The sequence below is a fragment of the Aplosporella prunicola genome (genome assembly GCF_010093885.1).
Source record: "Aplosporella prunicola CBS 121167 unplaced genomic scaffold K452scaffold_1, whole genome shotgun sequence".
NCBI classification, from domain to species: domain Eukaryota; kingdom Fungi; phylum Ascomycota; class Dothideomycetes; order Botryosphaeriales; family Aplosporellaceae; genus Aplosporella; species Aplosporella prunicola.
The window spans coordinates 852,214-866,884 of NW_022983529.1; the positions used below are offsets into that span (position 1 = coordinate 852,214).

Genomic DNA, 14,671 nt, shown 5'->3' on the forward strand with positions numbered 1-14,671 from the left:
TAGGTTGGCGTGCCAGGGAAGCTTGGGCGGGAGAGGCTGGGGTCATGAAGATGGAGACGACGACGGCCGCATGATCTCGATGGCATGTCGGCATCGGCAACGCGGCTTTGGGCTTCACCGAGCACAGTTCTCGTGTACGTACATTTGTCTTCTCCCCCGGTGACGCGAGGAAATTGGCGGCTGGATTGACGTGGCACGGACACCGCTGTCATGGAGGAGTTGGCATATGTGAGACGACGCGAGTGATATCGGCGGACGCGCCAATGCCTCTCACACCGCCCGTTCGTCTTCATCAGCAATCTCGCGGATCTGCAGGAGATCCCTGGCTTGAAGGGCAGGCTCGTCTGGGACGGCGGGCAACGTGCTCGCCGGGATGGCCGTTTCAGGTGCGACACGAACGTCGAGTCTCCGTCTTCTGCACGCTAGCAGCCAACAGTGACCACCGCGCAGCCCCCTCACCACGCCAGCCCGCGGGTCCCGTCCACCAGGTAAGTTGCTTCGACGCCTTCTACGCGTCTTCCACGCCCGGGGGCATGGCCCAGCTGTTGAGCTGTTCGAGCAGCCCTGAGATCATCCAGCATCATCCGGTCGCCCCCACTCGCCTCAGGCCCGCCCTCGCATTCCCGCTGCGTCTGCGGAGAGGCCATCTCGACCCGCGCACGCACGTGTTGTTGGTCTTGTCCGGCGAGCACGGTGCCAAGCGGCCTGTACGCCGGCGCGTCAATTGACCCCTACGTCGACTGGCGTTGATCTTACAGCCGTGTGCCTAGGCCTGACGGGGGCTTGGTGCCGATTGGAACTTACATCCATGACTGAGGTGTGTGTCTGTCCTGCCCTCGTTTATCTAAATGCCCGTATCACCCAGCTTCCCAATTGCTTGCCTGTGTCCTTTTATTTTTTTATTCCGTTCCGGTTGTGGTGTCTTCTTCTCTTCTTCCTCTACCCTCCACCCAAACACTGAAGCTTGAACGCAGTTGTGGTAACGATTGGCCATGGCGGACGCAGGATCACCAAATCAAGGCTTCGGTTGTGCAAAATCTTCACAGGCCACCACCCCTCAGCAACAAGACCCAAGCAAGTCCGCCTCCCAGAACAACAATCAGCCTATCATGGCCACCATCCGGAACGACGACGAGCGTCTGCTGGCGCGGATCGGCTACACTCAGGTAAGAACCTTTCACTACAGCCATTTTGAGCCATTGCTAACATTTCCCCAGGAATTGAAGCGCGAATTCACCAAGTGGTCGACAGTCTCCTATGCCATATCCATTCTCGGAGTGCTTGGATCCGTACCTGCTACCTTCGGCAGTCCCATTTCTGCTGGAGGTCCCGCTACGGCGGTATGGGCGTGGTTCATAGGCAGTTGCATGGCCATGTGCATAGCAAGTTCGGGTATGCCCGTCTTCTCAGCTCCTTGCTGAAGAATATCGCTAACTTCGGCAGTTGCCGAGCTGGTGTCGGCTTATCCAACTGCAGGCGGCATGTACTTTGTCACAAAACATGTAGTGCCACCGGAGCACGTAGCCGTTTGGGCCTGGGTCATCGGGTGGTGCAACTTCCTTGGCCAGGCATCAGGTGTGGCTAGCTTGGCCTATACAATCTCGCAGATGATTCTGGCTATGGCAGTCATGAACTCTAACCAGCTCCCTGACGGGACGTATGCCTATTCGCCGTAAGTTCTGCAGCCGTCGCTTAATCAGGCTTAGCTAATTAGCGACCAGTACGGCACTGCAGACTGTCCTCCTGGCCATATTGATCCTGTGCCTCTTCGGCATAGTCTGTTCTCTGACCACCAAGTTATTGCACAAGATCATCCTTTGGTTTGCTCCAATCAACAGTATGTCAGCAGCCTTCACATGATAGTCGGTCAACTGACTGCGGCACAGTTTTGGCTTCCATTAGCATCTGCATTGCGCTTCTGATCCTAACCCCTGACAAGCGGAGCGCGAAATGGGTGTTTACCCATGTCGATGACGGCTCGGGGTGGGGAAGCAAGAGCTTTTCCTTTCTGCTCGGCTTCCTTTCTGTCGCGTGGACGATGACTGATTACGATGGAACAACACACATGTCTGAAGAAACGCACGATGCGGCCGTCAGAGGCCCTGTTGCCATTAGATCGGCCATTCTGGTCTCTGGACTTGTGGGCTGGATGCTCACCATCACCTTCTGCTTCTGTCTCAGCGACTTTGACAGCATTGTCAACTCGCCGACCGGGCTTCCAGTGGCTCAGATTTTTCTCAATGCTGGTGGAAAGGCCGGAGGAACAATCATGTTCTTCTTTGTGATCTTGGTCCAGAGCTTCACATGCTGCTCCGCTATGCTGGCTAACGCTAGGATGACCTACGCGTTCGCTAGAGACCAAGCTCTACCCCTGTCCGAGTATGTCCATTCCTCATCATTCAGCCTGGACCTGTCAAAGCTAACTCATGAATTTCTGTAGCTGGTGGGGCAGTGTCAACAAATACACCGGAACTCCTGTCAACGCAGTCTGGCTCGTAGTGCTCTTTTGCACCTGTTTGGACATCATTGGAATCGGTAGCACCATCACTATCACCGCCATCTTCAACATCACCGCGCCGGCCCTCGATCTCAGTTACATCGCCGTCATTATCGCCCATCGTGTCTACGAAAATCGCGTTCGTTTCATCGAAGGTCCATACACAATGGGCAAATGGAGCAAGCCGGTCAACGCCATTGCTGTCAGCTGGGTTCTCTTCATCAGTGTCATCCTGTTCTTCCCTACGAACAAGCCGGTTACGCCTACGAACATGAACTACGCAATTTGCGTAGGTGGATTCATTGCATTGTTCAGTCTTAGCTGGTGGTGGATCGGAGCACGAAAGTAAGTCCACCGCAATATCTATGATCCTCGCTCTTGTAGTCAATATACTAACATGTCTTCCCTAACAGGAGGTACACTGGCCCTCGCACCAAGGATATCATCGACGAACTCCCTACGGAGGATCCGGACGAGGTCATCAACGACTACGCATAACCTCACACCTCATAATTTCGAACATTGCATATACTCTCGGCCTTCAACATCGCATTACATGATCTACTTTTCTGCATGGTTGGCGTTCGAGCAAGCGGGGGATTTTTGGGTTCTTCAACCGTCATCTACATGATACCACCATTCGCTGGGATACTTTTGGGGGCAACACATTTTTTTGCATGAGCACGGCGTTTCTATCCAAAACTTCAAAAAGCACGACATCATATGAACAAGGGGGACTTTGGTTATTTCGAAAGGGATAACGGACATCAAAAACAGGGTGCGGGTTCGGGATTCGGAATTCGGGTATAAAGAGTTACTAGAGACATTGCAGGCGTTTGACCGCTGCTTCGCTCATATGATTTCCTCTTCCGACAGCAGCGTTCAAGGACTCTCTTTGGTCACTGCAGGCAGTACAGCTGTCAAATCTGTGTTTCAGTCATGCCCGGTGCCGGGGGAGGAGGAGGGCGTGACGGCGTCCCTGAGAACGGCCAGATAGCACCTACACCAGACCTGCGCCTCCAACAAGGCGGGGCCCTGCGCCGTGCAGCTGGCGGCTGCTGGAAGCCTGAAACTTGGTTGCCCACGGTGCGCACGGACGAAGTCAGTGCAAGGGAGCGGTGACAGGGACAGGGAAGGCACAGTGCGTCGATGCTGAAGCAGCAAGAGAGCCGCGGCCCGACAACGACAACGACGGCGACAACGACGACGCCTACGACGACTAAACGACCACGACTGCCGCGACTACGACCGTGACGCCGATGATGGGACGACGTGGACGAGGAACAGGGGGGGCTAGGAGCAAGAATAAAGCGCGTCCAATGGTCGAGCGTCGTGGCAAGTGCAACCGGAAGGCCGGGAGAAAGGGCTTTTCGTGAGTACGGATTGCCGAGCGGGCAGCAGAAGACGGGCGAGCGCCAGCCCTGCGTGCGTGCCCTGGCCAACGGGGGGCGAGGACGCTCGGCAGTGTTTCGAAAGCTTCTAGAAGGCGTGGCGAAGAAGGGGTTGGGGGTTGAGGGTGGGGGGGCAGATGTGGATATGGGCTCTGACAGTGCTCGGGCACCAGCTAGCGCGTCCCTGCAGCCGTTCACGGTTTGTGAGGGCTTGCCGTCCATTCATCCGGTGTCGATCGGACGAGAGCGTGTCTCTCCCTCGAGTCACGAGGCGCGGTGGTGCCAGACAAAGAATCATGGTCCGTTTTGCTGCTGCTGCTGCTCTCTCCCTTCCTCTCTGCTGCTCTCCGCTTGAGGTGGGCAGGGTGCGGAGGCGCGCATGAGGCCGGGCTTTGCGCGCGACATGCAAAACTAATGCACTCGGTATTGCCAGAGCCATTTACTGTATCGGGAGCCATGTAGGTACATCTCGTACGTACGCGGTAGGCAAGGTAGGTACTCTCTTGCAGCCAACAACAACAACCACGATCCATCGGCGCCCGACCCGACCTCGCGGATACCTTCCGGACGGAGCAAACTCGCTGCTGGAAGCATGACCAATAAGGGACGGGAGAAAAAACAAGACGAAAAAAAAAAGGGACACAAATGGCGCCAAGAGGCCCCGCAGCGCGGCTGAGTCTGCTCGCCAGGACCGACACCGGGGCCCGCCGTCCGGCTATGGGCGTTTCAATCGCGGCAGCGACCACCAGAGAAAGAGAGGGAGAGAGACAATCACAAAGAGCAAGAGTTGCGGTCACCGGGGATCACCGCCAGGGATCGGGATCCAACGTCATGATCAGAGATTTTATGCGCAGGTTCCACCGCACCGCACCGCACCGCACCGCACCGCGTCCGCCGCTAGCATGTACACCCCGTGTTGGGTGGGCATATGCTGGGGGAGAAAGAGGAGCGGGAGAGCAAGAGGAGCGGGCCACCTTTTGCAAGCGCTGCTCGTGACTCCTCCACTGCTCCCCTCTCTCCTCCGCCCCCCCCCCCCCCCCCCCCCCCCCCCCCCCTGCTTTGCTCCAATGCGGCAATATCGTAGTCAGCTGGCTGCTGCTTGCTGCTATTTTGGCCCCGTGCGGCCCGACTCGCGATGGGGACGAGATGGAGACAAAACTTTTCGGCGTCGCCTCCCGCTGTGCCGCGCCGACGTGGTCCTCGATGGCGAGCATTGGCGCCGAGGGTCTCGTGGTCACATGTCGCTGCCACTGCTGCGCTGTTTGCGGGGCGGCCGTTCCTGCTGCTGGGGAGGATTCGTGATGGGGTTGATGATACAGTGGGAAAAAAACTTTTTCCTTGCTCTGGTGGCATTATTGAGATTTGTCGTTTGTTGTTGCTGTCGTCGTTGCCGTCGTCGGCTTCGGGGGCTGCGCATATCACAAGAGGGGCCGTGGGGAGTTTCACGCGTTGTGGAGTCTGCTTGTGTGATTCTCGTCCGGACTTGCAGTCGATGATGTTGATGATGATGATGATGATGTTCATCAAACGGGAACTGCTGGTGCTGGCTCTGCGGTGAGGGGAATTCGGCGCTCATCGTCGGCTTCACAGCTTGCCAGTTGGCCCTTGAGGGAAGATCTTTTCGTCATGATGGCCGGGGTTCGTGCTGATGCGTAAATCAGAGTGGTCCACGTGCACGGTGATGGAAATCGGTCCATGGTGACGACTACTGCTCGATAAGGACTTGAATTCGTTTCAGAAGAATGGCGTCTACAACTTTTGGTAGAGCATGAACGGCTTGGAGGCGACGACGGCGAAACATCACACCATCCAGGGAATCCACAAGAACGAGAGAGGAAAAAAGCAACTGTCACATTTTTGTCAATGGTAGGATTCTCGGGTTATCCGACGTTGTTTCCTAATACGGCAGGCAAGCGCCAATATGTATGCCGTCATCCGGCTTAATACTCCTCAAGACATAAAAGCCACCAACCCAATGGTCGGCAACCCTAACCTCTATCGTGCTGCCGCCTAGCCGAAACTCACCCTTGCTTGCGAGGGCGGGCCCCCCGTTCTGAGCGCCGATGCCACCTTTTGCGCCGTTTATCAACATACCCACAACGCCATCGTGTTGTCCGTGCCAGACAGCGCACCACGGATCTGCCGTCCCGCTCATGGCGAGCTCATCGCCTCGTCCACAGCATCATCATCATCATCATCATTGTCGTACAACGGCTCGTCGATCTTGGGAGCGAACGGATGGCGCAATGCTGCCTCGGCCGTAATTCTCTTGCTCGGACCATACGTGGGACATCTCTCTATAAACTCTACGTCTTATTACTTGATGGATTATTAATATGTCAACCGTGCTTCTCTCGCGAGCTTAGCTAGTCCCGCGGGGATGCGAGAAAGCCTCTGTGAAGTTAAACTTTGCTGGACCGGTTTATATACTAGATGATGAATCTCTTGGATGAGTCTAATTCTATGCTGGGAATGTCAGTCTTAGGGACGTAGCTATGTAACAAGAGCGTGAATAGAACTGAAGTTGTAGAGGTCGTGGAGGAGCTCGAGCTTGTTGGGGATATAAAAGGGAGTGCTAGTTACGTAGGTCTTTAATGGCGATATAGCGAGGTATGCATTTCCGGAAAGTACGAGTTCTACGGTTTGGAGTAGACGTACTCCTAAAGTTTAAGTTCCTAGCCATTATTGTATTAGTGTAGAGTAGGTCCTCAGTCTTGTAAACGGTATAGAGTGTGTTTATATTCCGGGTCAATGACGCGTGAGAGCAACTGCGGGACATGAACCAATCTTTCTCGATGCGATTGATGAGACAATCACTTTTCCTAACACCCTCGAGACTCTCCTAGAACCGCTCCAAGTCGTTCATCGCCTCCATATCACCGCTGTCCCCGACGGTGCGACCGCTTTCTTCCAGCGGGTCGCGGCTCTCATCCATACGCTGCGGCTGATCATCCTCTTACTCGTCGATGTGGATGTACACTCGGAATTATTCAGTCCAATACTCCCTTGCTCTTGCCATTGTGCCGCTCCGCTGTTGGAAGTCCGTTGGTGTGGGTTGGCTGCACGTCGCGTTGGAGGAAGCGTCCTGGGAGTGATGTGAAAAAAGCACGCTAGCGACTTCCGATGTTTGTAAACACCGACAGCTGAGATTCTATCTCCGCCGCCTTGCCCAGCCAGCGCCCGACCGACCACAACCCACCAGCGACGAATGCGCCTTGTCGCGCCCTCAACCTGACCATCATGGGCGATCGCGTGGACTTCGACATCAACGAGAGCCTCAAAAACTACCTCAGCGACCCCTCCTCCATCGCCACTCCAGAGGCGCCCTCCGACCTCGCCGATTGCGAAAATGACCCCGAATCGCTCACGACCGCCGTCATAAACTCCGCCTTGAATCCCGTCGTCGACGCTGTGACGGACAACCCGGATGCTATTACGCGCAGTTCCAATTTTGATACTCTGCAATTCTTGCTTAAGTGCGCTCCTTCACTGCCCCCATCTGTATTCCGCCTGCGACCAGAACCTGACTGCTCTCTTTTAAAACTCACCAGAAACTCTTCTTTGCTTCCGACGTCTTCTTTGAGCAAAATCCTTGACCTTGTTGTCTCCGGACTGTCCTCCGAAGCCGATGTAGCTCACGCCGATCTTGAAGCTGACGAACAGGACACAATCTCCCACCACAAGCAGCTTCTGGAGCTTTTCGGATTCGTGTTGCAATGGACTATATCTGCCGTCGAGACCAAGGCTGCCGAAAAGCCGGCGTCGTCTACTGCGGGCAGAGGACGTGGTGGGAAGGGAACGAAGAAGAGTGGTGGGAAAAAGGATGATAACTGGGATGCCAAAGCACAGCTCCAGACATCGATGGACGTTATGAGCAAGGTCCTCAAGCTCAAGCTCGCCAGGATATTTGTGACAACTGCGGAGCGTGATACGTTCGTCAACCTATTCACGCGGCCGGTGTACCTCATACTGGAAAGCGAAGAGAGATGCAAGAGCAATGCGATCCGCATGCATGCTTTTAAGGTGTTGTGCATTTCGGTTAAACATCACGGGCATGCTTTTGGTAAGATGTCTGTTTTCTTTGTAGTACAATGTCTGACGTGGGCCTTCAGGTGCTCAAACCTCCATCATCCAAAACCTATCATACTTCGAGCACTTATCCGAACCAATGGCCGAGTACCTCCATATTTTGGCCGAACAATACGACTATCCTCAATTGACCGAGGAAGTTCTTCGTGAGCTGAGTAACAAGGAATTTAATAGCAACGATCTTAAAGGACCAAAATCCGTTTCTACTTTCATCACCAAGATCTCCGAGCTTGCACCTCGCCTCGTCATCAAGCAGATGACTCTTTTGGCCAAGCTCCTGGAGAGTGAATCTTACACTCTGCGCTGTGCGATCATAGAAGTTTGTGGTAACCTGATTGCTATGCTCAGCAAGCAGGACGACAGCGAACGTAGCGAGCAGAGCGAGGGCCAGATCAACGTATTTTTCGATGTGCTCGAGGAGCGCTTCTTGGACGTCAACCCCTATTGCCGATGCAGAGCCATTCAAGTTTACGTCAGACTCTGCGACCTCGAGGCGAAATACCCTCAAAGGAGACAATCAGCCGCAGAGCTTGCGGCCAGGAGCTTGGAAGACAAGAGCAGCAACGTTCGCCGAAATGCCATCAAACTTCTCGGAAAACTGGTCACCACACATCCGTTCAGTGTCCTACACGGCGGTCAGCTTTCTTTCGATGACTGGAACGCAAGATTGCAGAAAGTCGACGAAGAGATCAACGCACTTAAGCCCCCAGAGGAGTTGCAGGAAAAGAGTACTGTAGATGCGACTGTGGACGAGGGTTTGCTGGATGATGCGACTCAAGTAGACAACGGAGCTCCGGACCCAGCGGAGATGACCGAGGAGCAAAAGAAGGCAGCCTTGGAGAGAGCCGTCACCGAAGCCGCGACAGCTGAGGCTTTGAACAAGCTCAACCTTACCCGGAAATATTACCTTGATGCGATCCGTTTCATTGAAATCATCCACGCAGCCTCTGGCGTCGTTACGCAGCTTCTTTCTTCGAAGAACAAGAGCGAGGTTATCGAGGCTATGGATTTCTTCGTTATTACGGATGCTTACAGGATCCAAACGTCCCGTGTTGGAATTAGACGCATGCTCAGACTCATATGGACCAAGGGAAACAGCGACGAAGGCAAGGGTGTGCAGACTCACCTCATTGAGTGCTACAAAGGTCTCTTTTTCGACGCTCCTGATTCTTTCGACACCAACAATGCAGCAAATTATGTTGCTCGTAACATGGTCAGCTTGACGTTTGGCGCAACACCAGCAGAGCTTACTTCATTGGAGCAGCTCCTCAGCACAATGATGAAGCAGGATCTGGTCAGTGAGCACGTCATTTCGAAATTGTGGCAGATTTATGGTGCCCAGAAGAAGGGCAAGGAGACCTCGAAAACACAGCGCCGCGGTGCCATCATTGTTCTTGGCATGCTCGCTCTGGCCGACCCTGACATTGTTGTCAAGGAGATGGAGACTTGTCTGCGAATTGGTCTAGGCGAGCTCGGACGGAGAGATCTTGGTCTTGCCAGGTATACTTGTGTCGCTTTGAGGAGAATCAATGCTGCAGCACAGGCTAGCAAGGGAATGGTGTCTGCTGCTGCAGCCAAGCTTCCCAATGACCACGCAGTACTGGTAAGGCTAGCGGCCACTATGGATATCGAATCCAACAACAAAGAGTGGTTTGGTCTCGCTGAGCAAGCTATCGATGCTATCTATGCTTTGTCCAAGCACCCTGACACCCTCTGCTCCGAAATAATCAGGCACAAAACCAAGAAAGTTTTTACGCCTAAGGAGCCAGAGAGGCCACAAACGGCTGATCCGGATGCCATGGACGTTGACGAACCCGAGAACCGTCCCGCTAGCCGGGATTCCCAATCTGACGAGAAGAAGTATCGCCCCGCTCTCGCGCTGTCACAACTCCTGTTCATCGTGGGACATGTCGCCATAAAGCAAATTGTTCACCTCGAGCTCTGCGAGCAAGACTTCAAGCGCAGGAAAGCTGAGAAGGAGAAGAACGGTACCGCCGGTGACAAACGTAAATCCATTGCTGCCACGCCGGCCAAGAAGTCCAAGGCCCAGGAAGAGCAGGACGAATTGGATTTGATTGCTGGCACCACCGAGGATGACTTTACGGAAGCCCTGGCGCACATCCGTGAGCGCGAGCTTCTGTATGGCCCCAACTCTCTTCTTGCCAATTTCGGACCGCTGGTTGCTGAGATCTGCGCAAACAACCTGAACTACGCAGACAGCACGCTGCAGGCGCAGGCCGCTCTCTGCCTAGCCAAGCTTATGTGCGTCAGCTCCGAGTACTGCGAGCGGCACCTCGGGTTGCTTTTGACGATCCTGGAACGCAGCAAGGACGCCGTGGTACGGTCAAACCTGGTGGTTGCGCTGGGCGACATGGCCGTCTGCTTCAACCACCTGATCGACGAGAACACGGACTTCCTGTACCGGCGCCTCAACGACCGCGACGCCTCCGTCAAACGCACTTGCCTGATGACGCTGACGTTCCTGATTCTGGCCGGCCAGGTCAAGGTCAAGGGCCAGCTGGGCGAAATGGCAAAGTGCCTCGAGGACGAGGACAAGAAGATCGCGGACATGGCACGCATGTTCTTCTCCGAGCTCGCGACAAAGGACAACGCCGTGTACAACCAGTTCGTGGACATGTTCAGCGTCCTCAGCGCCGACAACAGGCTCGAAGAGGAGGCGTTTAGAAGGATCGTCAAGTTCCTGTCCGGGTTCATCGAAAAGGTAAAGAAAAAAAAAAGCTCCCAATCCTCCTCCCCCCGCGTTATCCATGCCTTGCTAACACAGCCACAACAGGACAAGCACTCCAAGCAGCTGGCCGCGAAACTGGCGGCGCGTCTGCCCCGCTGCGAGAGCGAGCGCCAGTGGAACGACGTCGCGTACGCGCTGGGCCTGCTGCAGCACAAGGACGAGGAGATCCAGAAGCTCGTCGGCGAGGGCTTTAGGGTCGTGCATGCGAATGCGTAGGCGCGTGTGCGTGTGCGTGTGTGCGTGTGGCGCGATGACTTACGTATGGTATGTACGTGGATATCGTGGATATGGATGGTCGGGCGGCTGCTTTAAGGGCGTCATTGGTGGGTGCGGGATAAGGGCATATTGGAACGGGTTGGAGCGGAGCTGGGATGGGAGCCTATTACTTGCTAGTTACTTGCTTACTCTTTGGGACACGGACGGGCGGATTGGAGCGGTGGTGTTGTTTTCGTTGTTGTTGTTGGTTTTCGATGATACTTTGTGTCGTCATGACGAAAAAACCATCCTCCATGGAAGACAAGCCTGCGTCCATGCATGTGGTTGGTTATGTGCTACGAAAGAATCAAAAGTGTGCTTTTTACTGCAGTTGTAGTGTAGTGTAGCTGCTGCCTGTGTTGAAATCGTTACATACACTAGGAGTTGGTTATTGACTGCACTGCATTTCTTCTTCTGGAAGCTATAAACAACAACAACAACAACAACGGCATGGCATACATAGTAACAGGTGGGTAGGTATCATGGCGTGCGTGCGTGGTGCCATTCTCCGAGAGAGAGAGAGAGAGAGAGAGAGAGAGAGCTCCTCTCGAACAATATGCTAGCCGCTTGAGCAAGTCAAGTCAAGTCAAGCATGCATGCGACCAGTGAGTGAGTAGTCAATGTTGAGCCACTGAAGTGAGTGACTGGGTAGGTGAGTGAGGTGAGTGAGGTACATACATACGTATGTAGTTAGCCCATCGATCTGTATTTGTAGACCTTAATTTTCAAAAGACTTTTTTCTCGGTTTAATTCAAATACAGGGAAAAATGGGGTATATATCTCCATGTCCATGTCCCCACCAAGACCCTCGTCCTCGTCATCGTCATCGTCAACGGCATCATTTTCGTCCACGATGCATCTCCCATCTCCCATCTCCCACCACCAGCACCGCACCAACAACCTCTCTCCCTTCCAAAATCCGCACACCCATCCCACCCCGCAGCACACCCCACTCACTCACTCATACTCATCCCCAGCATACTCCTCGTTAAACTCATCCCCAGCCGAGAAATGATTCAACGGATTCAGCGCTCGCGCGTACGTCTCGTCTTCGCCTTCCTCGTCCTCTTCTTCTTCCTCGTCCTCTTCCTCCTCTTCTTCTTCCGCTTCGTCATTGTCATCGGCAATGACATGCGGGTCTTTGTTTGTGGCGCCGCGTTGTTGTTGTTGCGCGCCCTGCTGCTGCTGCGTCGCAGGCGGCGTCGCCAGCGCGCCACCCCTGCAGGATAACGACGACGACGACGGTGCACCGCCGCCGCCATCGTCTTCGACGAGTCCCTCCTCCTCGACGACCTCGCCCCCGGCGTGTGGTGGTGCCGGGCTAGCAGCCGTGCTCTGTCTCGCGCTGGCATACTGGCTCGTAGACGCAGAAGTCGAGTCCAGGGGCTCCGCGGCGTCGTCATCGTCAGCAGAGCGCATAATAGCGTTGAGTTTCTCGTAGTTGATGTTTTTCGAAAACCCCTTGCCACGGCGCTGCAGCATGCGCTGGGCGGCGTCGGCGGGGCTGGCGATGGGCGAGTCGGCCTCGAGGCCCGCCACGTCGCCAATCTGCGTGTGCTTGCGCTTGCGCGTCTGCTTCTTCTTGGGCCCGCCGTTGGCCTCCTCGAGCGCCTTTTTCAGCATCTTGGCTTGCTGCGCGCGCAGCCAGTCCTCGTTGTGCGTCACCCAGATGCGCTCTTTGATGGCGATTTCGGCCGGGCTGAGCAGGCAGTTGGCTACTTCCGGGTCGTCGTCGAACTCGTGCTCCTCGACGTGCGGCTCTTCGTTCGTCCGCATCGTGCCTTCTTGCATCTGCAAGGCCAGGGCGCGCGACCGCGCTTCGATCAGCCGGAATTCGTTGTCGCCCATGTTGTTGACTATGTCGGGATCATGGATGACTCGCTCGATTTCTTCTTCAATCTCCTGTTCGATGAGCAGGTCCTCGTCGGCGAGCGGCGCAATGACCTCCTTCTTCTTCTTCGGTGGTCTGCCGCGTTTCTTCTTGGGCGCCGAGTCGGCGCCTTCGCCCGTTAGCTCCTCCATTGCCAGATTCGTTGCAGCGAGCAGGCTCGGATCGATAGGCAGATCCGGGCGATCGGGAATGACGAAGCCATCTGCATCCCGGCGTGGTGGACGCGGCTCAGGCGGCGCAGCTGATGTCTCCCGCGACCCAGCATCCGAGATTATGGTTGCGTCTTCCGCGTTGTTCTCTCGCGCCATTATCCTGCGACGTTTCGCTTCACGTTCTCTCGCCTCGTACACAGCGGGCGGCTCGATTTCTTCTTGAAGCTTGTTCCCCAGGCGACGGAATTGGTCGACCGTCAATCTTCCACTCTGCGTCCGCTTGAACTCCACAAGACGCTTCGCGATGGTCATGTCGGCAACCTTGACCACGTACACCACCTCACGAACCGTTCGGCGGAAGTTGTTCATGCGCGCAGCGAGGACAATGCATGCGCCGCAGATACCGGCCGGCTGTCTTCCTTCGACCATCCAATCTCGTTTCATGCGGCGCAGAAGCTTGACTGCGTCCTCGGCGACCTTTCTTCCTCCAACCGGTCCAAACTCGAGTTTTTGCACGTACTTCTCGATCAGTGGCTCCGGCTCCAGCATCTTGTAGCTGTCCTTGCTGGCGGCGTCCTCCATGAACAGCACTTTTAAGAGAGCTTTGTATGTCTCACCGAGCTTGAAAACGTTAAGCTAAATCGTGTCAGAACAGTCGACTCACTTCAGATACAAGAGCACACACCTTTATTTTTTCCGCAAAGTCTATAAGCAGGAACTTATTCCCTGCGGTCTGTCTGCAGGCATAGTAAAGAGCGCACGCCGCCACGACGGCAGGGCGACGACCGTGGACAAAGGCGTGCACCACAGCCAGCTTGTATAGACGCAAGGCTTGCGATTCGATATTGTCGTTATGGATCCTAAGGGAGCTCATGAGACCACGAATGGCATCCCTGCCTAACGAGCCAGCGTCAGCAGCATTCAACCACAGACCAAAGCATCGCTCTACCTACCATTCTGCTCGGACATGCTCTTGCCCTCGCTGCTGCCAGCACCAATACGGCGGCCAGCAGTGCCCATAGTGTTTGCGAAGCGCTGGTCATCGCCAACAGAGCCACCCATGACCATAGCGGCGCCAGCGGACGTCTCGCCAAAGGTGACCTCGGCGACGATGTTGGACTCGCTGATCATAGCACCGCAGTTGGCGCATACCTGGGCGCCGTCGACTTCCTGGATGTCCGGCGCCGAGCAGCAGCTGGGCCGCTTGGGCTTGTTACGCGGCTGCAGGGCGCCCACGGGCCGTGATTTGCCCGCATCTTTGAGCGAGGAGAGGCGCTCCCTGCGCGCATGCGGACGCGGGACCGCGCTCATGGTGGTGATGGTGGGTCGAAGGCGGAGATTGCTGATGAAGAAGTGCGAGTGAAGGCGATGTTTGCTGCTGGGTATCGGTTTGGGCTAAGCCGGTGGGCGCCATGGTGCCTGAGGGCGCGTTTACAGGGCGCGACGCGTCTCCATAGCGATAGCGAGCGGGAAGATTTATTTGGAGTCGCGATTGGTGGTGACGGGGGTGGCTCGGTTGGGTGGGTGGGTGTGAAGGCAGGAAGGGCAGCGGCTGCGGGGGTTGCGTGGGTGAGTGGTTAAGGCGCTTCGGTGTGCTTACTGTAAGCGAGAGCCACGCATAAGCCGCCTTGTTCGATCCGCGCGGTG

The 14,671-nt window shown here is 55.4% G+C and overlaps 5 protein-coding genes across 5 annotated transcripts; 3 read left to right on the forward strand and 2 right to left on the reverse strand.

The window, feature by feature from the left end:
- The first annotated feature begins 52 nt into the window (after window positions 1–52).
- Window positions 53–1,013, forward strand: K452DRAFT_5504 (uncharacterized protein). The gene is made up of 2 exons (XM_033546832.1): window positions 53–817; window positions 1,006–1,013. Exon 1 carries the CDS (start codon window positions 264–266, stop codon window positions 726–728), a length of 465 nt encoding a protein of 154 aa, XP_033403029.1. The 5' UTR covers window positions 53–263; the 3' UTR covers window positions 729–817; window positions 1,006–1,013.
- K452DRAFT_240708 (uncharacterized protein) lies at window positions 623–3,495 on the forward strand. Its single transcript, XM_033537796.1, has 8 exons — window positions 623–817; window positions 975–1,166; window positions 1,218–1,392; window positions 1,444–1,672; window positions 1,722–1,837; window positions 1,887–2,379; window positions 2,441–2,842; window positions 2,911–3,495. Exons 2-8 carry the CDS (start codon window positions 993–995, stop codon window positions 2,993–2,995), a joined length of 1,674 nt encoding a protein of 557 aa, XP_033403030.1. The 5' UTR covers window positions 623–817; window positions 975–992; the 3' UTR covers window positions 2,996–3,495.
- K452DRAFT_5484 (uncharacterized protein) lies at window positions 3,207–4,322 on the reverse strand. Its single transcript, XM_033546827.1, has one exon. It carries the CDS (start codon window positions 4,108–4,110, stop codon window positions 3,418–3,420), a length of 693 nt encoding a protein of 230 aa, XP_033403031.1. The 5' UTR covers window positions 4,111–4,322; the 3' UTR covers window positions 3,207–3,417.
- A 2,761-nt stretch (window positions 4,323–7,083) lies between these two features.
- On the forward strand, window positions 7,084–11,165 carry K452DRAFT_282328 (uncharacterized protein). The gene is made up of 4 exons (XM_033539567.1): window positions 7,084–7,364; window positions 7,440–7,951; window positions 8,001–10,699; window positions 10,772–11,165. The coding sequence occupies exons 1-4, from the start codon at window positions 7,129–7,131 to the stop codon at window positions 10,940–10,942; spliced, it is 3,618 nt and encodes a 1,205-aa protein (XP_033403032.1). The 5' UTR covers window positions 7,084–7,128; the 3' UTR covers window positions 10,943–11,165.
- Window positions 11,166–11,938: 773 nt separating this feature from the next.
- Window positions 11,939–14,335, reverse strand: K452DRAFT_304184 (uncharacterized protein; the record flags this gene model as incomplete). The annotated part of the gene is made up of 3 exons (XM_033542794.1): window positions 11,939–13,660; window positions 13,710–13,921; window positions 13,978–14,335. The coding sequence occupies 3 exons, from the start codon at window positions 14,333–14,335 to the stop codon at window positions 11,939–11,941; spliced, it is 2,292 nt and encodes a 763-aa protein (XP_033403033.1).
- Between the last annotated feature and the right edge of the window lie 336 nt (window positions 14,336–14,671).

Bases quoted from the DNA above. Each gene is read 5' to 3' on its own strand.
- K452DRAFT_5504 (XM_033546832.1), top strand. From the start codon at position 264: ATGCCTCTCACACCGCCCGTTCGTCTTCATCAGCAATCTCGCGGATCT.
- K452DRAFT_240708 (XM_033537796.1), top strand. From the start codon at position 993: ATGGCGGACGCAGGATCACCAAATCAAGGCTTCGGTTGTGCAAAATCT. The intron at 1,167-1,217 runs GTAAGAACCTTT...ACATTTCCCCAG, and splicing joins CGCGGATCGGCTACACTCAG to GAATTGAAGCGCGAATTCAC. The intron at 1,393-1,443 runs GTATGCCCGTCT...TAACTTCGGCAG, and splicing joins CATGTGCATAGCAAGTTCGG to TTGCCGAGCTGGTGTCGGCT.
- K452DRAFT_5484 (XM_033546827.1), bottom strand. From the start codon at position 4,110: ATGGACGGCAAGCCCTCACAAACCGTGAACGGCTGCAGGGACGCGCTA.
- K452DRAFT_282328 (XM_033539567.1), top strand. From the start codon at position 7,129: ATGGGCGATCGCGTGGACTTCGACATCAACGAGAGCCTCAAAAACTAC. The intron at 7,365-7,439 runs GTGCGCTCCTTC...AAAACTCACCAG, and splicing joins ACTCTGCAATTCTTGCTTAA to AAACTCTTCTTTGCTTCCGA. The intron at 10,700-10,771 runs GTAAAGAAAAAA...CAGCCACAACAG, and splicing joins TGTCCGGGTTCATCGAAAAG to GACAAGCACTCCAAGCAGCT.